This window comes from Anas acuta, chromosome 1 (genome assembly GCF_963932015.1).
Source record: "Anas acuta chromosome 1, bAnaAcu1.1, whole genome shotgun sequence".
Taxonomy (NCBI): domain Eukaryota; kingdom Metazoa; phylum Chordata; class Aves; order Anseriformes; family Anatidae; genus Anas; species Anas acuta.
In genome coordinates, this window is record NC_088979.1 from 2,332,809 (window position 1) to 2,359,471 (window position 26,663).

The following is a 26,663-nucleotide window of genomic DNA, read 5'->3' on the forward strand; positions in this document are numbered from 1 at the left end:
GCTAGAGCTACAACAGCAGCCTTCAGGAGGCTGAGATCTGTTCCTCCTCATGTCACGTTGTCACACCTCCAAGCTTCTGTGTTTCTCCCTCTAAATTCCCATATCACCCAGCCCGCAGCTGTTCCAACAGCATTGTTAGACAGGTAGAGGTGAAGAAAGATGTGTGGGTCGGTTTCTTTGTGCTTGTGCTGTTGTTCTCCATCCTAAGTGATGCACTGCCAGGCTGGGGGAGGGCTTGGTGTGCCCTGGGTTTCCTCTGAGCAGAAATTCCAACCTCCAGCCGAGATGCCCTTCAGCAAGAATTTGCTTTCAAATGGCATGCTTCCTATGAAAGATTTCAGTTCTTGACAATTGGGGTTTTTCTGACCAAGAAAGGAGGGGGAAAAAAAGTCAAAAATCTCCTTCCTGCTTTAGTTTGATATGTTTTTTTTGGAATGAACAGGAGGCTTACTGTGCTCAGGAGACAGAATGGGTGGGCTCTGGCACGAGGGCCAAAAGCCGTGAATTCCCAGGGGCGCTTTGGCTTGAACAAGAGCCCTCTTCATGTCGGGTGATGGGCATTTCTAGCTGCCAGCCAGTCCCTCCGATCGCTGCTTGGTTTCTGGCTGGGGAGCACAAGTTGTGCTAGGAGAGGCTCCCCATCTTGCATCTGCCACCTTGTGTGGCATGCCCAGGTCCTGGCTCGGATGGTGGCATTGCCAGAGACACCACGGGGAGCAGACAGAAGGCTGAGACTGTTTTGCACCCCTTGTGCACAAAATTATCATGCAAACCCTCTGAGATCATGGGGACAGGAGGTGAAACGTGTTTCCATCAGCCTTGATGGAAAGAGACCCATAGAATCCCAGAATCATTAAGGTTAGAAAAGCCCTCCAAGATCATTTGGTCCAACCACCCCCCTACCACCAAAGTCACCCACCAAACCATGTCCCTAAGCACCACATCCAACTTTTCCTTGAACACCCCCAGGGATGGTGACTCAATGAGTTGGATGGTGGGGAGGAATTCAAGCTATCTGGGTGTAATTTTTAGAAGTGAGAGGATGCTCTCAGAGGCTCTTTATGTAGCCAGCAAAGAGACAGCTTTCTCCAGAACAAATTTAGATTGAAATTTTGTTCATCTAGACAATTTTGTTCATCATCATTAAATCAAATAATGATTTAGATTGAAATTTTAGATTGAAACCCTTGCTTGGAGCAAACCTCTGGATGCCTGTACGTGGAGACCACTATAACCTCACATATGCACAGATAATAATTCTTGTTTGGGGTAGCTACACATAAATATACTTGCTATTTTTTTCTGTGTGGAGTGACTTCCTTCCGCATCTTTCTGTAGCTGGTTCTATTTGTTAGAAATAGGCTGAAAGTTTTCTGGTCTCGGAAACCTCTGACCAGAAAACAGATGCTATCAGCAGGTGAAATGGAAAAAATAATTTTCTGCTCTGCCTGATTTTTAGGATTGTTTGCTCTGCGCAATGTTTATTATAATTTAATGCTCATGCGGAGAGGTGAGTCAGATGTTTTTCGTGCTCTGGTTTGCACTGAATTTTCAAAATATGGTACCATGGAGCACTCGGGGTTTGGATTTATGAAGAAGGCTGAAAAAAAAAAAGTGCATTTAACAGAAGGAAGGTGATCTCTGAACAGTTTTGGCAGAATAATCCTCAGTTCTGCTTGAAGTAGCAGCGAGACAGGGAAGGCGCCCGCTCTGCCAGTAGCACTTAATGACGAGAGATTTCCTGGTGCGGTGTGAAATATAAATTAACGGCAGAGAGGAATGTGGAATTGAAAGGAAACTCAATTTATCCACCTTCCTGAAATAATGAATCTAGCAATAAAAGGTTCTGGTTCAAAGCCAGGGCACAGGGAAGCGACTTGGAGTTTTTCTATTGATTTCAGTGGGTTCGTCTGATCCTTTCGCTGCCCTCCAGCCCCCGGCCGTCATGCTGTCTTTTTTTGGCTGGTAGCAACCTCTACCCATCCTTCCTGTCTTTGCTTTTCAAGTGCAGGTTGCGTCCCTGCATAGCGATCTCTGGCGAAGGGCTTTTCTTCTTGCTCTCAGCGGTTTAGGTTTGTAAATGCTAGCGATGATCCTTCTCGATTTGAGGCCCTTCGGGGTAAGGGAGCTTTGAGTCTGAAGGGAATCAATAGAGAGTATTGTTTTTCTCTCTTTCTCTCTCTTTCTTTTTTTTTTTTTTTCCTTTTGCATTTTGCTGGTTGAGCCCTGCTTTCGAAGAACTGTCTTTCTGCTTTATTGAACTTTGTTAAAAGACCGAGGCACCTGGAGAGCAGACTCGCTTCAGTTGTGAACGCCGGTCTGTTCTTGCCTTGTTTCAAGCCCCTTTTTTCTCCATTAAAGGCTTGGCGGTGCTTTGTGAAAAAGCAAAGCATGGTACCCCACCCGGTGCATTCATCTGACCCAACAACCTGCTGGTTTGTGGAAGATTTTTTCCTCTGAATGGCTTTTGGTGTAAATGTTTCTCTGTTTTTTAGTCTTTTAAAGAAAATTAGATTTTAATCAAGGAAGAAAAAAAAATCTGCTTTATTCTGCATCTCCTCACTCTCAGGAACCTCTGACCTCACCCCTGTTTTAAGGCCTGTAGGTGAAATCTTGCTCACCGTGATTTTGGCTGCTCTGGGGGAGCTTTGGAATCTACCACGGGGGAAGGATTGATGTAAGGAGCTGTACAATCCTCACGGTGAGGTGTGAATCAAAACAGGGGCTGCACAAAACGCTTGCTTGCACCCATCAGATGCTAAAATTAATTACCCCAGTACAAATCAGGGCAAGCTCCCAGAGCATTTGTCCCGGAAGGCTTCGAGGGACGCGCAGGTTGGAAGGGACCCAACTTCACCCACGTTGGCTGAGTGAGCGGCTGTTTGCTGTGAGCTGTCCGTGGAGGAATGGAGCCCTTAATCCTTCCGGCGCTGGCATTTCCTCTTGCTGCTCACAGTTCGGAGCTGGCTTCTCTCCTTCCCCTTGATTTTGAAACCCGACGCTGCTTCTGTTTGCTAGGGAGGATGCTGGAGGCGGTGGGTTTGCTTTTAGAGGGGCTCCCATGGTTTTGTGCCAATGCCAGGGGGTGCAGGCACATCTCAAGGACATTAAGCCATGCTGCTTGCATGGGGCGAGCTGACAAGTTTCTGACAACTTTTCAATCTTGTTGATGACCGGGGTGAGTCCAGCAGCTTCAGTGAAGCAAACTGTTTATGCTCGGCTTCATCTGTAAGCTGCCAGTAAATCAGCTGGCTGCAGTCTTGGCATTTTTTGGCTTTAGCAGAGCAGACCTCAAGCCAACAGCGTAGTGTCTCTTCTGAAAATGCAGTGTCTTCCTCCAGCTGAGCGCAAAGGAGGGGTGAAGGGAGCAGCTTACCTTGTGTTTGAGCATTGCACGGCATTTCAGTGAGCTTTGGGAATAAATCTGGGGGTAAATAAGCAAGCTAATGTGGTCTTGCAACACGTTGTACCCCACTGTTTTGCCTGTGTGCTCCAGATGGGGGTTTAGGACATATTTTAGATAGATCTAGCTTGCTTTAAAAATAATAATGATTTAAACTTAGAAGGACACATGTTTCTTTCAATCACTGGGCTCTCACCCTTTTAATATTTTAAATATTTCCTTGCTTTTCTGAGACCAAATCACACCCTATTCAGATAATTACACTGCACTGATCTGCTTTTCTTGGGGAGAATATAGTGGCCAATTTGGTGATCTAGAGACTTGATGAGGGTTCTTCAAGTAAATTATCAAATGGACATGATGGTTCTTTCATCTCCAGAACAGCACAGCACTGAAATGTAATTCATCCTGTAATTCAGCAGGGAATAGCTGTGGCAGATGGGCATTAGTTCTGCACATGGCTAGTTTTGGCAGAGGATCACCTTCTAGTGATAGCCAGGGCATCTCCTCTAAAGGAACTTTAAAAAAACAAAAGAAAAACTAAAAGACCACCATCGTGGCTTTGTTGTTTAACAGATTTCTTTGGTTTAAAAATGATATCACACCAGCATGAATGCAATCAGGCTGTAGAATTGGGTGAGAAATCTCATTGTTTCTGATACAGCAGGCTTGACTAAATTACGTCTACCCTGTAGGAGGGGTAGGTGGGATTTGTGTGCAGATGAATTTCATTTCATCTCCTACAGATCCTGTAGGAAATCAAAATAATCTTCCTGAGCCTGTCTGCTTTCCTGCTCCGCTGGTGCCAGGCGATAAATAAAGTTGTGACCTTCATCTGTGTCGGAGAGTTGCAGCAGAAGAGGCTGGTTCAGTTCACCAAAGCCTGAAATCCCCAAAGAGGAGAATCTATTCCATGCACTGCAGTATGAAGCTCAGGGCTGTTTCTAACAACTTAGATTAAAACTCACAGCTCAGGAGAAGATAAAGTGCTCAAGCCAACTTTACAACTTCACCACGAGCTGGCTCTTTCTGTGGCTTTCTTTCAATTTGTCTTTTACCACCCTGATCACTTTGGACTTGGTCACACTCCCACCTGACAGAGGGTGGGCATTTGAGAGGAACAAAAATGGTGAGAATGTGGGTAAAACACTAATATTTTTGAGATATTCTTACTTCAAAGCCACTTCTGTCATATTAAATGAGATTCTCTCCGTCTTTCTTTGGGCTGTGGCCATGTTGCTGTGTGCTCCTGGCAAAGGTCCACTGCATGCATCTGTTGGCTTTTTTTAGCTTAACTGGCACATGGCACATGGCCTGTCCAGCCTCTTAGCTGGAGAAAAAATGGTGACTCTTCATTTATTCCTTTTATTTAGCATTGCATTTTTGTGTAATAAGAGAAATTCTGTTTTTCTTGTTCCACGAGCCACCGTGGCCATATCTGCATTAGCAAATAGTGTCATCCTGAGATTCATTGTCTGTGATCCAAGCCTTTTGGAGGAGGAGGAGGTGGTGATGTGGTCACTGAGGACTTGCTCTAGTTTCATCCTGTGGACTGAGTGTGTCCTTGTGGCTGAGATGCATTGGGTTCACTCCTGGAGATTATCTTCTGGTTTAGCTGCACCCAGAACCCTTCTGCTCCAAACCAGAGCACAAAGAGAAGGACCAAAGGACGAGCTGCTTCCAAAATGCATCCTGAGAGGATGCTAATGCAAATGTGCTCAGCTGGGTTCCTTAGCAGGACAATTCTGAGCGCTGTGTGAGATGAGCATGGTAAAGCTCAGTTATAGATAACCAGCAATTACTCATCGTATCCCAGTGGGAAGAGAAAGGAAGGGGAATGAGGAAGGGGTGGGAGGAGCACACTTTCTACAAGAACTGCCAAAAATGTCAGTTCTGTCATACTTGTGAAGTCTCACAGAGCTGAAAATGTAGACATCTTTTTCTCGAGCACCTTCCAAACTTGTGGTGGCTCTGCCTGAACTTCTGTAGGTGAGGTAGCACCGTTTCCTCCACCTAGCATGGCTGTGATTGAGTGATGGGGAAGGCACAATTTTAAGTCCTTTATTTTTGGCAGTAAAGGTTAGAAGCTGCTGCACGTAGCAGATTGCAACCCTCCATAAAGCACGTGGGAGCCTGCAAAGTAGGGGCCTGTACAGCAATTTGGATGAGGGGCTGTTGGATGGGGGTTGTGCAGGACCCAGACCACATCCAATGCACGTGGGTCAGGCTCGCTCTGGTTCAGTTGGTGTTAAATCACCTTGGTGGTGCTGGGGAGATGTTCCCTGTTTTTCTGAAGACCCATCCAAGCCCATGCTGTAACTTGCTAGAATATTTCAACTTACAAAGAATCTGACGGGGTTTTCACAGAATCAGCCAGGCAAGTGTATCTGGCAGGTGTACATCATGGAACAGACCCAAAATAGCTTTTGGAGAGCTTGACGTCAGCTATGCTGCTTGCATGTCAATGAATAAAATATATATATATATTCCACGTATATATATATAGGAGGGGAAAAAAAAAATCTTCTGAAATGTTTTCTTTGTCTTGTTTATCAGATCAGTGTCATCCAGTGCATGAATACTGGCCAAAATTATCCCATAAAGACCTTTTAAAGACAAATGATTTCTTTTTTTGAAGCCATGCTGATGCAAAACCAAGGATTGCTTTCTAACCTTCACTCATTTTCTTCAAAACATGTAGTAATTGTATTAGCAAAGAACAATTTAACTTTATTTTCTTTACTACATGTAGATAATTTTCCACGACTGTGGTTTTGGTAGTGTTTTTAGAGCCAGCAAAGAGTCAGATTCATATAATCATAGAATCATAGAATATCCTGAGTTGGAAGGGACCCTTAAGGATCATCAAGTCCAACTCTTGACACCGCACAGGTCAATAGACTGATATCTCAGCATTTGAGTTGCTTTAAACCTTATTTGCCATGGAAAAGCGGTTAATTGATTCAACAGTGTCAATACTGATGGGTACAAGGAGGTGTTGGAAGGGGAGGAGAACAGAGCAAACAACAAGGAAAATGGGATTTGAAGGTTTGGAGATCTACAGACTGGAAGGCACCTAGGGAAACAGTCTGCAGAAAGGGTAAGGAATCGCTTCCTCCTGGAGAGCTCTGGTGGGATGGAGCAGAGCTGTGAAAGGGTTTTGGGTTGGGTGTTTACAGAACCCAGATGTTGTGTGGGTGGCTTTTAATCCACAATTTCTCAGGTGGAGAGGCTTGGTTCAGCTGTGCTGTGGTGGTTGGGTGTGGAGGTGGTTCATCATGGAGAGATGTTGCAGCCTCACTGCTGCTTCTGGTGCTAGGGAAGGCTGGTGTGTGTTGTTGATGCAAACACCAAGGCTGGCATCCTGCTAAAAAAGGTGTGTTTTTTTGAGGTGGAAAGCCCAAATTCCAATTCTAGTGTTTTCCCTCAGAGAACCCACCTGTGCCTGTAGATGCAGGTGTGTGTGTGAAGTGGGGAGAGGGTAGTCTCTAAGCTCATGCCAGAGTAGTTTGGCCACGTAGGTCTGATTGTACTCAGTAGTTGCACTGTAGAAGTTCCTACTTATCTTATTCTGGTCCCTTTTGCCCCGTTTTTCCGGGATGCAAAGCCCCTAATGGGAATTAGACACCTGGTGCCACTGAGGTTGGATAGAAGTTGGGTAATAAACAGCTAAAATGAAGACAAATTTTAACCATAATCCCTGGCCAAGAACTGGAAATTTCTGGTACAAAACATATTTTTTTGGCACAGCAAAAGTTAAATAATTCCAACCCTTTATTGCTTTCTTTTTGGCACTTTTTATAAGACGGAGCTTACGAGGAAGAACTGTATCACAAGACTGGTATCCAGGGTGATGCATGATGAAACAGGCAACACAGTCAAGTAAATAGCTTCAGCCCTTAAGATGGAAAGGGAGGGCAGAGAATTGTAGGATTTCTTATATATCACCAAAACAGTGTTTATACTGGTTATGTTTTGCATAATTGAAAAGCCATGAGACAGTTCACTAGAGAAAAGGACATTTTGAAAAGAGATTAATGGTGTGCGCTCGGGGTTTGGAAGGAAATTATAGTAGTAAAGTTGCTCATGCACTTCTTCAATTTTTCATCCCTTCTTGCTCATTCTGGGAAGAGAGGATTCATTTGAATTTTTCCATAACTAATTTATTTCAGTGTTTTGTTCCGAACAAACTGGATGCTATTTGAAGCGGAAACATGTGTGGACTATTTAATGCCTGCAGGGTAAAACCAACAAGGAACACATGGAAACAATGCTGGTTAGGGACAGTCTTCTTGCAACACTGTTCTCTCCATGGATGTCCTTGCGGTTTAGGATTTTACCCATGCTATTGGAGAGGGGTACTCAACAGCTCTGTTAGGGATTTTTTATTTTGGGTGGTGGTTGCTATTTGAAACATTTATCAAAACGCAATATTGGTGCAAACATCTTTCATCCGGCGCTGGTGTGGTCTCTTCTGCTGCTGTTATTATTTGCTAAAGACTTGCATATGTGGTGGTGGTGGGAATAAATGTTGTGGTTGGGTGGTTTGGCTCTACAGGATGAGTGCCCTGGGGAAAGGAGAGGAAGGGTTTGTGTGTCTGTATTGCAGTATCATCCCTAACCTGCCACGGAGAGTCGTTACCGTGTGATAATTGCTTGGTTATTTAGGCTGAACTGGTGGCAGAATAAGATGCCATGTTGCATATCTCACAAGTGGATGGAAAAGTTAAACAATTTCCTTAAAAAAACCAGAAACATCCAGCCCTAACCAACATAAAAAACCCATCTCTGTACACAGAAAGGCTCCCTTGTTCCACCTGCCCCAAGTGCAGGAGAAATGCCATCCCAGCCCTGCACAGCACTCACCTTCGTGATGCAAACCCTCTGCCCAGAGCTGGGGAGAAGGGGCAGATCTCCCACCTCCTGGGCAGGAGATGAGGTTACTGTCTCCCCTCTCCTGCTCTGTTGATGCTGAGAGAGAAGAAGAGGTGGGATCTTCACCCAGCTAGCAGAGCCGAGTGGTTTTTGACATAGAGTTGCCTTCAGCTGTCATTGCTAACATCTCTGTGTTAACACAGTTCCTCCTCTTTGTGCAAGCTCCCCAAAATACGTGGCATGTTAGGCTGTTGGTATCTGTCGAAATCAGTGGGAAAAGATCTGATCTAATTAACTTGAGGCTTTTGGGGCAGCTGTATCAAGTGTTTGACCCATCAAGTTTGTAACCTAGAAGTAACCCAAAAGCCTCTTGCAGCCAGGTTCATGCTCCTTGCCTTGGAGATGCCCAATTACACCATCCAACTCCAACAGCCTATAGATGAGACGTGGAAATGGAAAACTATTAATGTGATTTCTCTTTCTGTCCACAGTGGGAGCGCCTCTGGTTCCTGATCCTCACCTTGTCCTTCTTCCTGACCCTGGTCTGGTTTTACTTCTGGTGGGAAGTTCGCAATGACTACAATGAAATCAACTGGTGAGCACAGCCTCCCTGCTGCGGGGAGGCAAGCCCTTAACTGATCTGGCTGCTATTGTATGCCTCTAAAAGGCTTTTTCAATACCAGGTCGGATGCATTTGGGTCCTTCTGATGGACTTGTTAATGACAAGTAAATGGAAAGCGAGGTGGAGAGAGAGGGCAGAGAGCTGCTCCTGCCTATCTGTGCTGATAGATGTAATGTGCTCTCCTATCTCCATTTCTCAGCTATAAGAGCTTGGGGCAGGTGTGCACCCTGAAACAGCTTGCGAAAACAAAATGGAGCTGAAATCGTGTAGAAGCCTTTTGTATTTTTTTCATTTGTTTGTTTCTATGATTGTCTCTTTTTGGAAGCAGCTGAGCAATCTGGCCAAAACTTTCCACAATATAAATATAAATGAAAAAAATATTCAGCCTGAAGCAGACACGGGTGTGGAAAATTTTGCAATGTTGGAAGAAGCTGTAAAGCTTTCCAGGGGAATGTGCTGGGCAGTTTGGGGTATTGCCAACTCCCCCTCAGTGCTGGAAATCATCCTCTCTTTTACCATCTCAGCAGCATCCTAAAACATTTTTATAGTACCTTGGGCTCTGTTCTAACTGAACTGCTTTGACAACATCTTCATGTCAAAAATAATATTTAAACAGAATTTTAAAACACAGCGGGTAGTTGATCTCTTAAATAAACTGCCTGCTTTAGATACTAGAGTTCTGTGAGGGAGAATGTTTACTAACTTAATGATGTGAACTCTCTCCTCCCAGGAGAGTGTTTTTTCTTTGCTCAGACCAACACTCGGAACCGAATCCAATCACTTCTGCTCTTGCTGTTTCTAACAAGAACACGAAGAAAATGCTTGATTATTTTTTCATTTTTATGGCTATTTTGCTAGTCCCCTTTCAGCTTATACCTTCAGGATGCGAACGCTCCTGTTCTGCTCTAGTACAAAGCCAAATTGGTTTTAATTCGAAGTTGAGAAAGGTCTACAAAATCATGTAAAGATGATGAATGCCCTGGAAATGCTGTGAGTGGACAATGAAGCTGTGGTGCTGCGAAGTTTTGGGTTCCTAAATATTAATGTGGGGACAGGAGGAGATGTGGAAGGCTGCTCCGTATGCAAAAGAGGTATTTGGGCTTTGGTGCATTTTACTTACCATGCAACCAGTATGCACAGGGCACTGGAAGCACTTCTGGGTTGACAGCACTGGAAAAGCAAAAACTATGTGCACAAGAGCCATGGAAAAATCTCTCTGGATGCCAAATAACAGGGCTACATCTGTCCGTTCAAGCATTGCCATTCAGTGCTGAAAATGGGTCAGTACTTTGCATGCACTGTAACCCCAATTAGACCCCTGCTCCATGTGCTGGCACCAGAGGTTGAGGAGAACAGCAGGGTTTCTTAACAACAGCCTGAAATGCTGCAGAAAGGCTGGAAGGGGAGGATGGTAACGGGGTGAGGTTTTAATTGCAGCTACGTCAGTTGCAGGGAGAGAGGAAACAATTTCCACTGTGGGTCCGTGCAGGCTGAGCCTGCCCCCTTCCCTCCCCACACAGATGGGTGGGCTCCATTAAAAGATGATGGTAATTAGGGGAAAGTTCCCAGCCAGATGGGACACACAGAAGAGATAAAAGCACCATTTCGGTCCCGGCAGAGCTGTGAGCCTGTTGCTGACTGGATATGGCTATCACTTCTGGGGTCAATGTTAAAAGAACGTTTCCCTATTGCCTCCCTCTCTGCTCCAAGATCTATTTACAAGCCATGAACTCTCCCTGACTGGTACAGAATAGAATGGTTCATTTGGAAAGGACCTAAAAGATCGAGTCCAACTGCCTGACCACTTCAGGGCTAACCAAAAGTTAGAGCACATTACTGAGGGCATTATCCTCATTATTATTTTAAACACTGACAGGCTTGGGGCAGCAACCACCTCCCTAAGTCTCTGTCTGACCACCCTAATGGTAAAAAAAAAATTCCATACATTGTCTGACCCTCTCTGGTGCAACTTTGGGCTGTTCCCATGTGTCCTGTTCTTGGTGACCAGGGAGCAGAGGCCTGCACCTCCCTCTCTGCTTCATCTCCTCTGGGAATTACAGAGCAATGAGGCCACCTCTCAGCCTCCTTTTCTCCAAACTGGACAACCCAGCCTCTTCTCAATCACATGCCCTCCTCTGGATGCATTCAAATATCTTAAAATCCTTTTCATATTTACGTATTTTTATAATTATGTAAGAAGGGCTCTTTGGGGCAAACATAGTTCTCGTGTGGTGTCTAGCACACTGAGGTGGTGACAGGCTCCATGGAGACCCTGGGACAAGAAATTGCCTTCATATTGGTGTGATGAGCTGCTGAGCTCAGGCCTGCCTCGTGAAGCTCATCCTCATGAGCTGTCCTTCCTCACATTGTGTACAGATAATACCACTGAGCCTCCTTGGCCTGCCTCATCACGGCAGGTGAAGGAACATGTCCAGCCAGCCCTTGAAGTAGGACTGTCACCGGTACTAAGCCAGGTTGACTGTGAAGTCCTCCTGAAACCCCAAGGATGAAAACTTCCATCTCTGGGACTTGTTCCAGCTCCACACCACCTGCTGTGAGGAGGTTTTCCAGCCTAAACCTCCAAGGGCCGTTTCCCATTGTGACAGTGTGACACTGCGAAGAGATTGGTTTCATCATCTTCGCTGCTGTCTGTCAGCGTAGGCAGCAATTAGATCATCTATTAACCTCTTTTCTGTGAGACTAAAGAAGTTCAGCTTCCTCAAGCTTTCCTAGGAAGCTTTGTTTCCCAGGTGCCTCTCCACCTTGGTTTGGTAGCTCTCTGTTGGACCTCCTCCAACATCCTCCTTGAACTGGGAGGCCCCAACCAGGACAGGGTGGTGCTGGTGGCACCTCACTGGTGTTGGGTAGATGGGAGAGCAACTTTCCATGGTCTGCTGATCCCTTTCCTCTTAACGCAGCCTGATGTATGGGTTGACCTACAACTGAGGTACCCTGTTGGCTCCCACAACCTTATGTCCTCCATAACCTCAGCATCCTTCTCAGCGTGCTATCCTCTCAGTTTGTTGGGCTGAAATGACACTTGAAACCTGGATTCATTAAGAAGTTCTTCATTTCTTAGCCCACATGTGCAAGGCATTGCTAAATGCTGCTGAGCATGTTTATAGGGATAAATTAAGAGGAAGCAGGAACCTACAAGTGACCATAGCAAAGTCTGCCTGAAGTTCAGGCCACGCAGCCAGGGTTCTGTAGTGGATGCACCTGCCTAAGTAGAAACCGAATTGACCTCTTAATTAAATCGTGGTAGTGGTAGGGTTTACCTACATAAATGTGTGTACTTGGCCTTTAAGCTTGTAGAGACTTAAGGGACTATTCTGGGATTGAAATGGGCTTTGGAGAAAGACAAGGTAAAATTATAGCCTGGCATGTATTGCTGCAGGCTTTTAACCTTTTTCTGTGAGGTTTGCTGCCTGAATATGCAATGAGGTCTTTGTCAGTGAAAGCCCTTTGTGTCTCTTAAATGGAGAGTAAAATCTGTTAATTTTTTTTTTTTTGCTTTGGGCATTTCCTTTTTTTGTGTCAACATTTTGTTGCATTATACTTCAGATCTGTGCAAGGTCAAAGCCTACATACTGCGACAAAACTCTTGACCTTCATTAACGAGGGATGCAGAAGGTGCTGTAACTTGTGAACCTGGCTGTATTTCCTCTAGAGCAAAACTATAAATTTAGCAATTTTTTTTCCCCTTCTTTAGTTCTGGAGATGGCTCATCTGGTTTGTGACTACCATGGAAACAGCATTTTAAAACAGTCATTTGCACATCAAGCGAAGACCTGAAGGCCACTTTGATGGGGCATCAGAGCAAAATTCAAAATGTACTGAAGCTGAGCTAAGGAAAGTGCTAGTGCTGGCATGAGCAAAGAATGCACAGGAACCTTATTATTATTTTTTTTCCTTGGACTCCTAGAGCAGAACCTGAACATAGATTGTGTTTGTCTAGCCCAAAGATTTGCTCTGCAGATCCTTTGTGGGAGCTTTTTTTTTCTCGATACAACAAACTGGGGAAGTCATCAGGCCAGAGTTTGTGGCTGATGAATGATGCAAAATTTTTAGTGATGGGAAGGGAGCTGTGGAGGAGGTTGGATCTTTGAGCTGCTTGTGTGCAGCATTTGTAGTTTGTTCTAACAAAAAAGTCTTGGCCAGTTCATGAGCTCTCAGTTTTCACATATTGGGGAAGCCCAGTACCTACTGTGTTATGGAATCACTTAATACAGGGATTTACATGGAGGTAATTAACACAAATCCAGTCAACCTAGTGATGTCTTTTTCTAAAAAATTCACTGGAAAACACTTTAGTCCAGGTCAGACTTGAACTCTCAGAAGTTTCAAGAAGTGTTCTGGGATTTGGCTGCCTCTCTGCTGGTGCAGTGGGACCTAGCTACTTTTGGGATGTTCTCTGCTTATTTTAATGGGAGCCCGATTGAATGTATAGGACTCCATGGTGGCCCTAGATGACGTTGGTGCACGAAATAAAAGGAAGACTGAGGATCCTGCAAGTATCTGGCCTGCTGTGGTGGAAAGGTGATGCTTCAAGAAAAACCTGCAAAAGCATCCCAAAACATGATTTTTTTTGAAAAAAACAGATTTTGTTCTTTGTGATTCATAAGGATGCTCTTTTAAGAGTTTTTTTTTCTGCCTCCTTCCTCCAGGCCTCACTGAAGTGTAGCTACAGCTGCATGGTGTCTGTCTCCTCTTTTAAACGCTGTAGTGCATGAGACTGAGGGTCACGTCAGCTCTGGGGATGCTGTTTTTAAAAACTAATCCCTATGGTGTTCGTTTCAGCTTTTTGACAGCTCCTGCTCAGGTTCTTTGAGCTCTGTCTCAGCTGCTTTGCCTTCTTGTCTGTTTTTTGGGGAGGAGAAGGGGGTCCTTTTGGACACTGACAGAAGCACCAATTTTGGCATGTGTCTGGAGTAGCATGGAAACATGCATGTGCTATATTTGTATTATCAGTAGCGCATAGGGATCTGAAGAGTTCTCAAAAGCCTTTGCACCCCAAAATCCTGTTGGTTATACCAGCTTTTGTCTGGGAGGTAGGGATGGGGAAGAAGGGGCACCTCTGTTTTGGGGAGGATGCTGTTCCCTGGGGCTGTATTTACATCAGCTTTTCTGGACAGTCTTCTAGGGCAGGGACAGTACAGGACTGAGTCTGTCTTGAGTTTTGCTACGGCTTTGCTGTAATGTGCTTTAATGACTCTCCAGTCCATCTCCAGGATAGCTTTACTGGGAAGTGTATTGCTATTTAAATGCAAATTTGACATTTGAGACCCACTGCCGGGCACAAGGGACTGTCTCTGGCAGTGCTGCCAGTAATGGACTGCTTCACCTGATGCTCCCGTTCACAAAGCTCTTCTTGTGCTGTGGCTCCGTGAACGTGATGGAGAGAGGCAGGCTGCTGAGCCAGATCTGCCCTCTGAAGTACAGGGTTGGGAAACCTGATAACTGAGAACAGAGAGGGTGCCTGGGTGAATGCAGGAGAGGAGAGGACAAAAATCAGCTTCAGCAGGAGAACAAAGCCTGACAAGTAGCTGAGAGCTGGTAGGGTTTGAGCACTGCAATTCCAGCAGCAGGGAACAAGCATGGGCTTCTCTGGTTTTAGTTCTGGAAAAAAATATGGCCCCTGTTTTTTGTTCTGCTACACCTCAATGAGATGGCAAGTCTTCTGTGTGTTCTCAGGAGAACTGAAGGAAATTTGCTTGTGAGTGTTGGTCTAGAAGAACCAGAGAAGCTGTTTTGGAGATAAATGCTTTGGAGATAGACCTGTAGGATGCAGAAAAGGATTTAAGAGCCCTGGTGGACACCAAGATGAACACGAGGAAGCCATGTGCTCTTGCTGTGAAGAAAGTTAACAGTATTCTTGGCTGCATGAGGCAAAGTATTGCCAGCAGGTCGAGGGAGGTGATCCTTCCCCTATGCTCAGCACTGCTGAGGCTGCACCTGGAGTGCTGGGTCCAGTCCTGTGGCTGTCTCTTGGAATGGTTGGATCACGGAGCAATCAAGTGACCCGTCTCTTACTTAGCTTTAAGGTAACCAGAAGGGCTGGGACAAGAGAACTCGGTGGGCCAAAAATCCCCATGGCATCCTTCAGGCTTGGCGGACAGACTCTTGAGTTGGTTGGAGAAGGTCAGAAGGATGTGGATCCTCTTCCAGCCTCATTTTGGGAAGCCCCAAGCCCACTTCTTGACCATCTCCACTCTTGCAGGATTGGACTTTCTCTCCAGACCACTGGAATAAAAGGCACTGTCTCCAATACACACAGAAGATCCAATTTGTTCCATCACCTTATCCCTCTGCAAAGAGTTAGTGCCTTGAGTACAAAGCACAGTTAAGTGCAGCAAGACTTTTCTTTCCCTGTCCTTGATACCATCTCTATATTGTGTTTATTACTTTGTGAACACATGGGACAGCTTTGGACCTATTGTTTAGGCAAACAACAGCAAATATAAGGATACTTTTCTCTTGTTTATAGGGAATATTTTTCTGAAAACTCATCCTGTATGTTTTTTTTTTTTTTTTTTTTTTTCCCAGAGTAACAATGTTGCTGTGTTTGATATAATTGTCGGATTCCTCTTTGCAGAGTTAATTTCCCACGAGGGATCAAAGCACAAAAGCTGCTTTTTTGTTTTACTTTTCAGAATGGTTTGTGCTTTTTTTGCTGCCTATCCGTGCAGTAGAAGCTGAAAGGCCCATTTTCTACAGACTTCTCTAATCCTAGTGGAGTTGCTATGTCGTTGAGTCGCTTAATCTCTATTTCATATTTAACTTTCAGGTTTTTATATAACCGAATGGGATATTGGAGTGACTGGTCCATTCCAATACTTGTAACGACTGCTGCTGGCTTTACGTACATTACAGTGTTATTGGTGAGTACAACACCATTTGCTGAAGGTCTTTGCATTTGTTTTTAAAAAAGGGCACAAGCTTCTCACCCTACCTACAACTCGAGCAATTTTTCTTTTGGAAGGGATTTCTCTCTCCTCTTTCTCTCAGCCTTCAGTTGCGTAAAATAAAGTGAAAAATGTGTGGTCTATGACTCCAGCTGATTAAGTGCAAAGTTAGACACCCTGGAACAGCCTTGTCCCATGTGGGATTTCCAGGAGCTGTGTGCACCCATGGACCAGACTCTGCAACTCCATGCCTCTTGGAGGTCGAAGTCTCTTCATCCCCATCCTTTCCATTTAGGAGGATCTGGGTGCTGCCCACTGGACCATCCCCACCCCAACCCTGCTTTCTGACCGAGCTCATTTGGCTGTATTTTGGGGGTGGGTGGTGTATTCCTGCATCTGCCAGCACTGAATGGCCTTGACGTGCTGGTGTCTGACTCTTGTGTTCTTCTTTCCAGATACTAGCACTATGTCACATAGCTGTGGGACAGCAGATGAACCTGCACTGGCTTCACAAGGTAAATGGATCTTCCAAGCTCAAAAGCAAGCAGGGTCTCAACGATGAGGGTGCTGAATGGGGTACTCACTGTCACGTTTTGGGGAAAAATGATAGTATTTAGATGTCTGTGGTGCTTGTCCCCGTCTTGGAGGACTGAGAAAATTATGCAGCAGTGTCAATTAAAGCCTGGGGACAAGGATTTTTTTTCCATGCTTGGGGAAATGCTTTGGGGTCCCTGTTGATGGAGGGCCTGCTTTTGGAGATTGAGAACAGCTGTTTCATTAGGGCAACCTGGCTTTGGTCTACTTTGAACCTTTTATGTTCCTTTCTGTGCTGAACCCAGCCCTAGAGGAGAGGCTGGCTGGATGTGGAGCTGTTCAGGATGTGGTTGGAGCCAATGACTGAGGAACAGCTTTGGATATGATGTAGGTGTTAGGGCTGAGGGTGCACAATGCGCAGGTTGGAGCTTGCTGAAACCCAAGGAGGTCCCAATTTGCATTTAAATCAGTTTGAAAAAGATTTCTGAGAAATGTAAGAGAAGATACAGATCTGGTGTTTGGAACACAGAAGGGGAGAGGAAGGGTTGCTAGCAAGCTGCAGAGAGAGGCAGTGCCAAAGAAAATGGCTTGGCAGGATTAAATTGTAACTGGCAATTTGCTAATAGGTAATTAAGGGACCTGTCCTCAATCTGCCAATACGCAGCTCCTCCTGAAACCAGTTCTGCATATGAAAGGTCTTGCAGGATCGGAGCATGAGCAGATGTACCCTCCCCTTGGACAGGGAGAGCACAGACATCCCCTCCCTCTTTATTTTTATTTTTTTAAATTGATTTAGAAATGATAGAAATGGTGCTTCCTCAGGAGGGAAAGATGCGCTGCAAAGAGGGGGCGGAGGCCGTCTGACTGGTGCTGGAAAATAAGTTGTTGATCCTTGAGTCTAACATATGTTTCCTCGTTGGGGGAGACGGTATTTTCAGACACGCTCCAGGTGGCTGGTGGGCTTGGATGAGCAAGTCCAGAAGAGGAATGTGTTGGAGATGCATCAGTTCTTGCCTACAGAAACCCACCCTTCCTTCCCTTCCTCTGAAAAATAAAACACCTTTCAGAACAATTAAGGCATCTTGCTCTGTCACTCTTCCCTTCCCCACACCACCTTCATTGAGATTTCCAGGAAGGGAGAGACAAGAGGCTGGAATAAGTTAATATTCTCCCTGTAGCCATGCTGAAATACCTTCAAAACCAAATTAAAGTGGGTGGGAAAGGCCGATATGTGCAGACAGCACGATTCCTTCCAACTTTCTCCTGTGCTCCTGCAAAAAGAGCTGAGGATTGTAGGATGAGCTGGAGCTGCACAGGGGAGGGTAAGAAGTGATAAATCAGAGCTGACGGGAGAAGATGATGAAATGGAGATGGACTTGTGGTCTGACAGCACTGTGCTGCTCAGGGCAGCAACATCATGGGCAATTTGGTGTGTTCTGAGGAAATCCTGTGGGCAAAATCTAGTTGGCAAATTTTTTTTATTTGCCACTGAGTTGGAAGTTCAGCTTTGGGGGATAAAAATGGATGAAAAGTAGACTGGATCGTGTTGTGTGCTGGTGTTAGGCTGTGGCAGAGGGCCCAGAGGTCTGACTGCAGGATTGGGGAGCAGAATGACTGTTGCATACAAGCCCCATGGCAAAATACAATTGTTTTTGCATTGCTTTGTGCTTTGGTTACTCGGAGCCCTTAGTGAGGAGAACTCTTGAAATAGTGTGGCTCTGTAGGGAGCTGGGAGTGTCTTTTAAATGGGCAAGTACACTCAGAGATGGGTAGTACGTGGTTTGCAAGCAGTGTTTTGGTTTGTGAGCCCTTTTCAGTGGGGAGCAGCCAGATCTCATGGACCCATGTGCTTGGCTCGTGTTCCCCCGAAGGTGGAGGCTGAGGGTAAAGCACTGCTGTCCCATGGACACCTACCGTGCTGTTGGCAGATCTCTGGGGGAAGCCAGGAGAGGAATGGCAGGAGTGCTAAACTGCTAAGAGAATTCCTGTCCTTATGTACCAAGCTGATTTCTGTACATGTTTGAGGATGCGGGGTGTTTATTTGTCTAGGATATTAAGAAAACCTGAAATTAACCTAGAGATGTCCTGTATGAACTAGATGATCAATTCATTGCTGTGTATCAGCTGGCCTTTTCTGCCTGAGTCTCCTGCACGGATTTCAGATGTAGACAGTGCGTGGGACAGGGAGGCAGAGCAGCAGCATCCTTTGGATCCAGCAGGCACGCAGCACAGCAGAGGCTGAGATACCAGACGGAGAGGCGGAGGATGCTGAACTATTTTTTGACAGACAGCCCAGATTTAGTCCCTCGGATCTTTACGGGAGGAGTTATTTCTGAGGCAGATTGTGGTGAACTTTTTACCTTCAGAATGGAGGCGACGTTTCCTTTTTGATGGCTCCGCTCAGACTTCTAAGTGTTTCCACGTGGAGATGGCAGGGAGGGGGCTAGGGGAGGTTGCTGATGGACTGGGGCTCATCCTGCCATTTCAGCTCAGCCACTGCATCATCCAGAGCCTCTTCTCATGCTGTATTATCTGTTATCCCTGCTCTGTCAATGCGGTTTGGATGCTGACCGCACACCTCTTTCCATTTCAAACCCAAGTGAAGTCACGTCCATGCACAAAGTTGTGCTGAACCATCGCAGGGATGACCACTTGGTGATGGGGATGCACAGCCTTGCCTGTGCACGTTCACCCTTTGCTGAAGGGCAATTTTCGTTGTCTGCCTGGAGTGTCCAAGGTTTATTCATGAAAGGAACTGTTGGAGAGGCAAGATGGGTGAAATCCAGCAACCCCCCATAGCACTGGTGCATCACAGGCCCACAGGACTCTGGCAGAGCCCACTCTCTATTTAAACTGCCATATGTTACATGCAAAAAGTTTTTTTTTCCATTTCTCTATCTGTAAAACTGTTATAATAACAATACGAAGACTCCAGTAAGTAAATACTCTCACATTTGCTGCAGATTGGCCTGATGACGACCTTGATAACTACCGTGGTGACCATGTCATCGATAGCACAGCTTTGGGACGACGAATGGGAGATGGTATTTATTTCACTGCAAGTAAGTTGCGTGCAGGGATGCTTCTTTGGGTAGGGACAAAAGTGATCAAAAACAACTCCCAGCACCGTGGGAGTGTTCCCTGGATTTATTTTTGCCCTGTGTATAAGTGTATATATATATCTAAAAAATAATGGAAATTGTGTGCTTGATTCCTTTTTTTTTTTTTTTTTTTTTTTTTTTTAAGAAAGACTTGTGGTATGCTGCAGGGCTGTTTAGAGGAAAATAGTTAAGAAATGAATTTCTTGATAGACTCGCTCTCTCTTCCTTCTTTTCTCTTCCTCAAGAAGTTATATGAAAAATATTTTGCCCATGAAAGGCTTGAGGTTTTACTGGTGATTACTGCTTCTTATTTGGTAGTATGCAAATATGGGGGGAAAAATAGCCTTCACGCAAGTGACTAACATTTCTCAGAAGCGTTTCCCTTTTTTTCCTTGCTTTTTAAAGATATAGGCAGGCAGTTGGAGAGCAGAAGCATGACTCAGAGGGCCTATCTCAAACTTTCTCTCATGATGATGCTCCATGGCGAAGTCCAGTCCAACACATTCAGTTGGACAACATGAAATTTAAAACTCAGTTGGCACCAAGAGCCTTACCTAAAATGGTGTGGTGTTTAAGGGGGCCTATATCAAATATATTTTGAGATATTATGGGGTGAGCTCTTTCCATAGAATGGGGGTTAGAACTTTCCTCCATTTTCTTCCTAGTGGTTTGAGTGCTAAAGGCAACAGTGGGATTTGGAAGAAGAGATCCAAAACAGATGCACTAGACTGAAGCAGAACTATTGCAAAATCCAACTCAAAATGGAATCATCTGATGTCCTACGGAGCCTGCAAGATGAGTGAATTTGGAGGGTTTTGGGATGTTTAATCATTTTTTTTTCTCCTATTCTCGTGTCCTGCAGGCCACAGCCCCTTTCCTGCACATAGGAGCGCTTGCGGCGGTCACAGCCCTGTCGTGGTTGATAGCGGGGCAGTTTGCACGAACGGAGAAAGCCAGTGAGTACCTACTGGGCATCTCATCTTTCACTCTGTATAGATCACTTCTGTCCTTGTGTGGTGGTCAGGGGCTGGTGGGTGGCTGTCATGGTGGTGAATCCAGCCAGCAGAAGCCAGGGCTGGTCCCTCCAGGTTCCCTTCCAAGGGGGTCAGCAACCTCCAGCTTGGCTTGAGGTGGATGTTCACAGAGGAACCAGGCTGAAGCTGGTCTGGGAATGCACCCAGATCCCATAGCTGATGCTTAGCTGTTGGAGCAACAGCCCAGTTGGAGGTGAAAGGACCGTTCTCAACAATGCAATGAATAAAAGCACCTAGACTTCCCCTAATCCGCATTACAATACATAATTGCATCCTCTCCAGACAACGTGCAATGTTCTACGTGGTTTAGTGGGTGACACTGGTAGGAGGATGGTTGGACCAGATGAACTTGAAGGTCTTTTCCAGCCTTTCTGATTCTACATTTCTGCTTGAAAGCCTCACTAGCTGAGCAGAGATCTGACCCCCTGGTGGTTAGGTGCTTCTGAAACGTGTGAGATGTTGAAGGTCATGCTTAACCCAGCTCTTCTGGTTGATGAGCCCATCCACTGAAACAAGTTCTTCTGATTTCCCCTTCCCCACCTCATCGCCAGGGGCTCTCCCAAGCCTGGGCTGTTCCTTCAGGTTTTCCCGGGAAATGATTTGCTCCTTCTGTACCTGCAGGGTTTTTTTTTCCTAAGGGTGTCTGTGGATGTCCTCAGACACTTGTGCCAGCTGCAGAACAATGATTTTAATTGGTATTTAACCTGTAGGAAAATACAAGCCCTGGAAGGATTTGGCAGCACTTGTGAAAGGCTTCCAAGAAGTGGGTGTTCAGCATGAGGAAGTGATGTCTGGAGATGGTGACTGGAGATTGAAAGATTTTGATATCCAGAGAGACCTCTCAAAGAAAGAATTGTTCTGCCTTAATTTATAAATATGCCAAAAGAGCTGAACCTGGTTCTTCTTAAATACTTCCTAGCATGTAATTAGGCTGCCAGTTGGGCGAGGATTTGTGGTTGTACCTAGAGCAGAGACTGCATGTGCTCCTAAATTCTTCGCACCTTTCCTCTTGCAGTTGCATTCCCTGAATTATTTTAATATATAGGTTAGGAAGCTGTTTTGCTTCTCTTCTTCTGTTCCTGATTTCTTTTTTAATTTTTGAAAGAAGACCATGCATCTCACCTGTATCATTGGCTCTTAAAACTCCCTGTTTCTTTCAGGGTCATTTTACTTGTGAAAAATATACGGATGAGTTCACGTACTTCTTGGTGCAGATATGTTTGACATGGTGGTGTTGAAAAAAAAGTGAAATCTCTGAGAACATACAGCTCCTTATAATGGGAAAATAGTATTTCACTCAATAATAACCTTTTGGAAATAATTGGTGCAGCTAGAGTCATTGCCGCAACAGTATGTTCTTGTTCTTCCTTTGAGGCATCTGATACTCTGGCATTTGGCTTTTTTTTTTTCCCTTGAGTAAATTGCCCCCCCCCCCCCCCCCCCCCTTTTAGTCTTCTGAATTAAAAAATTAACATCTAGGTGTTTTTTCAGACCTGCAGAATTAATACTTCTTGAATGACTCTAGTGGTTTAACAAATAAAATAATTGCAGGTTGTTCTCAAAGCTTGTTTCTGAGGTCAGATAAAGAACAGTGAACTCAAAGCAGGAGGAGTAGAGAAAGAAGGCTTGCATCAAAAACTGTCATTGGGACTTTCATGTTGCACAAAATGGGAGATCTGTCCTGCTTGCTTAGCTTGGGTGGTCACCAGGGGACCTTCTTCCAAACAGACTATCTAATTGCCAAGTTACAGAATCACAGAATCATTTAGGTTGGAAGAGACCTCCATGATCACCTAGTCCAACCCATGACCTAACACTAACAAGTCCTCCACAAAACCATATCACTAAGCTCAACATCTAAACATCTTTTAAATACCTCCAGGGATGGTGACTCAACCACTTCCCTGGGCAGCCCATGTTAACAGCAAGTACTTTGTCTGTATTTAATTTTATTTTTTTGTGTGTGCATTGTCTCAATTGCCCTGAATGCACGGTTGGGTGTAGTTTTTATGGATCATTTTTATAACGATGCATGTTGGGGCATCATTTCCTTGAACCTGCAGGCAATGATCAAGAGATAATTCAAGCCCATGCATTTCTTTGGTCTGAATCTGAGCTGCTTAATCCCTAAACTGCAGTGACATGAAGGAAGGGACCATATTCTTTGCACAGCCTGGGACTTTTCAAAATCAGCCCGATTGCCAGCAAGCCTGGCTGGTGTGTGGTGTTCCTAGGGTGCACAGCAACCTCCTGATCACCTCCTATGTCCTTCTGGTGGTTTTGATGCCAGTAACTCAAGTCATTCGGATCCTTGAGTGCTCTGGGGGTGATTGACATCTCTGCCGGAGAGAGGAGGAAAAATTATCTGGCAAAGTTACTAGTGTTACATCCTGGCTTGTAGGAACATGCGTGAATGAGGCTGTTAGATGCTGGACTCAAAAAGAAGTTGATTTGTGTGTTGAAACCAGATCAGTTGTGGTCAGGACCATAGCTGGGTTGGGCTGACCTTCCCCTTTAAAAAAAAAACAACAAAAACAACCTTTTCCTACCTTGTGTTCATTACAAATATATGTTTAATTTTTTTTGAGGCTTTCCCTAAAGTTCCAAAGCCTTAAGGAGTTAAAAAAATATGTTAAAAGAACAGAGAACCAAAAAGAAACTTTTGCTTTAATACCTGTGTATTCAATTAAATTTAAATATCTTGGGAGTTCGAAGGTGCCTGCTGTTCGTTGTAAGGAATATGCATTTGCTGTGGACAAGGGGTGCTTGTGTTGTGCTGTCAGCACCTTTGAAAGATTCCCAGGCACTGTGAGAAGTCTGTAATGCAGCTGCTTGCAGAGACCCCGGGGAGTGCAGCACCATCACAACCCAAGGGATTCATTCAAATGTGCCCATCATAATTAGTAAAACATCACTGCAAATGAACTCGGTTCTGCTGGCAGAAGTTGTTAAAGTGCCTTTACTCTGGCTGAAACAGGTGGTGGTGGTGAATTTCACAAGGTGATGCGAAATGCACCTTGGTGCCACGACTTGCAGATATTATTTATTTTATTATTATTTATTAATTTACTATATTTACTATTATTTAGCGAGTGCCCTGTTCCTGCTGTCAGGCAGGGCAAAACTTGGTGCTGGCCTGCCTGTAGGGCTAGAAATAATCAGGTTTGGGGCTGTATGGCTGGGGCTTTTAAGCAGCTTGTTTAATTTTTGTTTCCCCAGTGTAAATTGAAATCACAGAATCATAGAATCTCCTGAGATGGAAGGGACCCATAAGGATCATCGAGTCCTACTCCTGGCTCCACACAGGTCTACCTAAAATTGGGTACCAAATGAAACCTCCCACAGAACTTGACTAGTCCAAAGAGATTTTCTTTTATAATATACTCTGTTTTTCCTTAACAAGGACCCTGTTGTTCTAGGGGCAGACTGGTCTCCCCTCTGGAGGAGGAGGAAGGTCTTTTGACTTCGCTCTTGTAGTAGGACGAGTTCATGACCAATGTCCTCACCATCTTTCTCTTTCCACTCCAGCTTCGCAGATGCTGATGTTCACTGCATACCTTGCGGTCGTAGTTGCACTTTACCTCGTCCCCCTCACCATCTCGTCCCCTTGCATCATGGAGAAGAAGGCTCTGGGCCCAAAGCCAGCCATCATAGGTCACCGTGGAGCACCGATGGTGAGTGGCTTCACATTAGTCGTGCTGTGGTGCCTGCCTAAAATATGATACTGGACCTGGTGGTCTCCAGACTGCTCTCAGGAAAATATATATGTTACTTGGAGGCAGCCCTCCTGGCTAGAATTACTCTGGTGGGTATAGCAGGACATGAACACAGAGTCAAGGCATGGCCTGGCTGTGCTGGATGCCTTACAAGCAAAAGGACAGTCCTTGCCTTGTCCAGGGGGTTCTGTGCCATTGCATTTCTCTGTATGTTGATTCTTCTCTTTGTCTGGGTGTTGTTTGCTTATTTTTTTTACTTTATTTTATTTTTTTCCTCTGCTGGCTTGGCTCTTGAGCTGCAGCAGAAATTTGTGATTTTTAGATCTTCAGGCTTGGGCTTTGTGTCCTTTGCAGGACCTCACCAGTAATGATTAAATTCAACTCCCAGCAAGATGCCTTATGTATGTGGTAATCTGCAGAAATGTAAAAAACAAGGGAGCTGTGCTTGACCCTACGTGACTGCACTGTACTCTTGCAGTGCAGATCATCGTGAGACAGAGGGAGGTGATGAAACAGTCCAGTCACCTGTCTCTGGGCAGACCTTGAAGTCGTAGTCCTTTCTCCTCTAAAATTTCTGGTCATGTCCAGGCTAAAGATGGGCTTGTTGGCATGGGCACAGCTCTGGGCTTACATGATGCTCTCCTGTGGTTTTTGAATATACTGGTCTGGGTCTGAAATTTGTGTGCTTCTGTTCCTGGGCCTCCATTTCTCTCTGCTGGTTAATTGATCTCATACAAGATGGCACACTGCAGTATTGCCACTGGCCTTGCAAATGTTCTTTCTAGGCATCCAACTAGCTTTTCTACTTACACTCAAAGAAAAAAATCTCTACAGGTTGTCAAAACCTATTTGGCAAACTGGATTGTGCTCGAGCTCCTCTCCAAATCCAAGAGTGCACTGGGAGTTGCCTAGGAGAGATTAACACCTGCCATGACCAAAAGTATTTTATTTCAGTTCTCTCTCTTTAATGATTTCTTTCTTTAAGAATCCCCTTGAAATGCCAACTTGCACCACTCTTCTAACTGTATTACTTCTGTGGGTGATGGAATGAAGTTCTGGGCATAACAGATTTTTTTCATTTTTCTTTTTTTTCCCATCCTGCTGAGTTTGTACCAACTTTGAAGGCCAGAAGGCTGCGTGAAAACCTGGTCTCTGCATGCTTCCTGCATGGCAGGAAACAACAAAAATTTGTTAGGCTTTCTTCCTGTAGGGTTTCTAGACCTATGCAGCCCCCTGTAGCCATCTAAAGGCACCAAACAGCAGCAGACTTCTTAGCATGCCTTACCTGGAACAAGATTCCTAGCAGAGACTTGGTAGTTTGCTTTGCTTCAAATTCTTCCTTGGAGCCAACAAACAGTCCTGACAGTATGGAATAACCACGTCTAAGAAGCTTCTTGCACGTTAGGGTGAAGAGGGCTGCAAAGACTGATGAAAAGCAGTGATAGAGGCTGCTTGGTGCAGCGTGTGGAACTGTGGCCCGGGTGTTGTTCAGCAGGATGTAGCCTTCACCATTCCCTGATACAAAGAGCTGGTTGTCTGCTACCAGCAGATGGTTTGCCCTGAAACCTGCAAGAAGCAAGACCAGAGGCTATCAAGCCTTACTCCAAGCTCCAACAGCAGTCTGCACGTCTCATCGTGCATTGGCAGTAGGCTTACATGACTTTTATCTTTGCCATATGTGTAGGGAGTGTGCTCTGGCTGTGCCCTTGAATGGCAAAAAAGAAGGATGAGAACCAGATAGAGGAGGTCAAAATGTTCTTCTGGACTTCCATCAGTGCCCAGCTTTTCACTTTATCAAATGTCACCTTGACTTTGAAAAGCTTCATCTAGTATATATAGTGCAAGTCTTCATGTCTGCTTGGAAGCTCATGGTCCTGAAGCCTTGCCAAAAGGCATTTCTGCAAATAGAGTCAGGTTTTCACAGGGCTATTTACTATGTAGGTGTTTGAAGAGATGGCCAAGTGGAGCCGGAGAAAAGAAAATAGCTGAGAGAAGAGTCTGAGCTGTGGGACACAGACATCCACCCTTGGGCAATATCAAGATCAAAAGTCTGGAGCCTGGGAGTTTGGGTCCTGAGGTGATACTGCATCTAGTGGGACTGGAGATGATAAATAGCAATGCAATGCTTCTTTCAAATCTCCTGAAGCAAGACAAATTGACCTGGGAGCTGTGCTCTCTGGTACAGCCTGATAGCTGGCTGCTTCACCAGTCTGGCAGGACTGGGTCTGTAAATGCTGCATTTGCATGACCAGTGCTCTTCTGCTAGAAAGAAGCACAGAGCTGAGTGCTGTTCTGATGAGTAGGGGATCCATGGGATGGCTGAAGATGCTTGCTGTCCTTAAATAAAGGATTTGTTGGGGTGATGACATGTGGTATATGTGGCAAAAGGTGGTGAAATTGAGAGTTCCCAGGAAGCCCATATATATGTGCTTCTTGAGGGCTACAGTACCTGGCATGTTGGCTCATCAGTGTA

The 26,663-nt window shown here is 45.1% G+C and overlaps 1 protein-coding gene across 5 annotated transcripts in view; it reads left to right on the forward strand.

Annotated features, from left to right (window-relative positions):
* GDPD5 (glycerophosphodiester phosphodiesterase domain containing 5) overlaps window positions 1-26,663 on the forward strand; it is a 156,009-nt gene that overhangs the window by 100,520 nt on the left and 28,826 nt on the right. For 4 of the 5 annotated variants that reach the window (XM_068691458.1, XM_068691706.1, XM_068691536.1 and 1 more), the window contains exons 3-8: window positions 8,770-8,873; window positions 15,688-15,781; window positions 16,261-16,320; window positions 19,303-19,401; window positions 20,303-20,396; window positions 24,003-24,148. In XM_068691458.1, the coding sequence (XP_068547559.1) occupies window positions 8,770-8,873; window positions 15,688-15,781; window positions 16,261-16,320; window positions 19,303-19,401; window positions 20,303-20,396; window positions 24,003-24,148 (597 nt within the window). The remainder of the gene's footprint in view (window positions 1-8,769; window positions 8,874-15,687; window positions 15,782-16,260; window positions 16,321-19,302; window positions 19,402-20,302; window positions 20,397-24,002; window positions 24,149-26,663) is intronic. The other variant, XM_068691793.1, reaches the window with a different exon arrangement.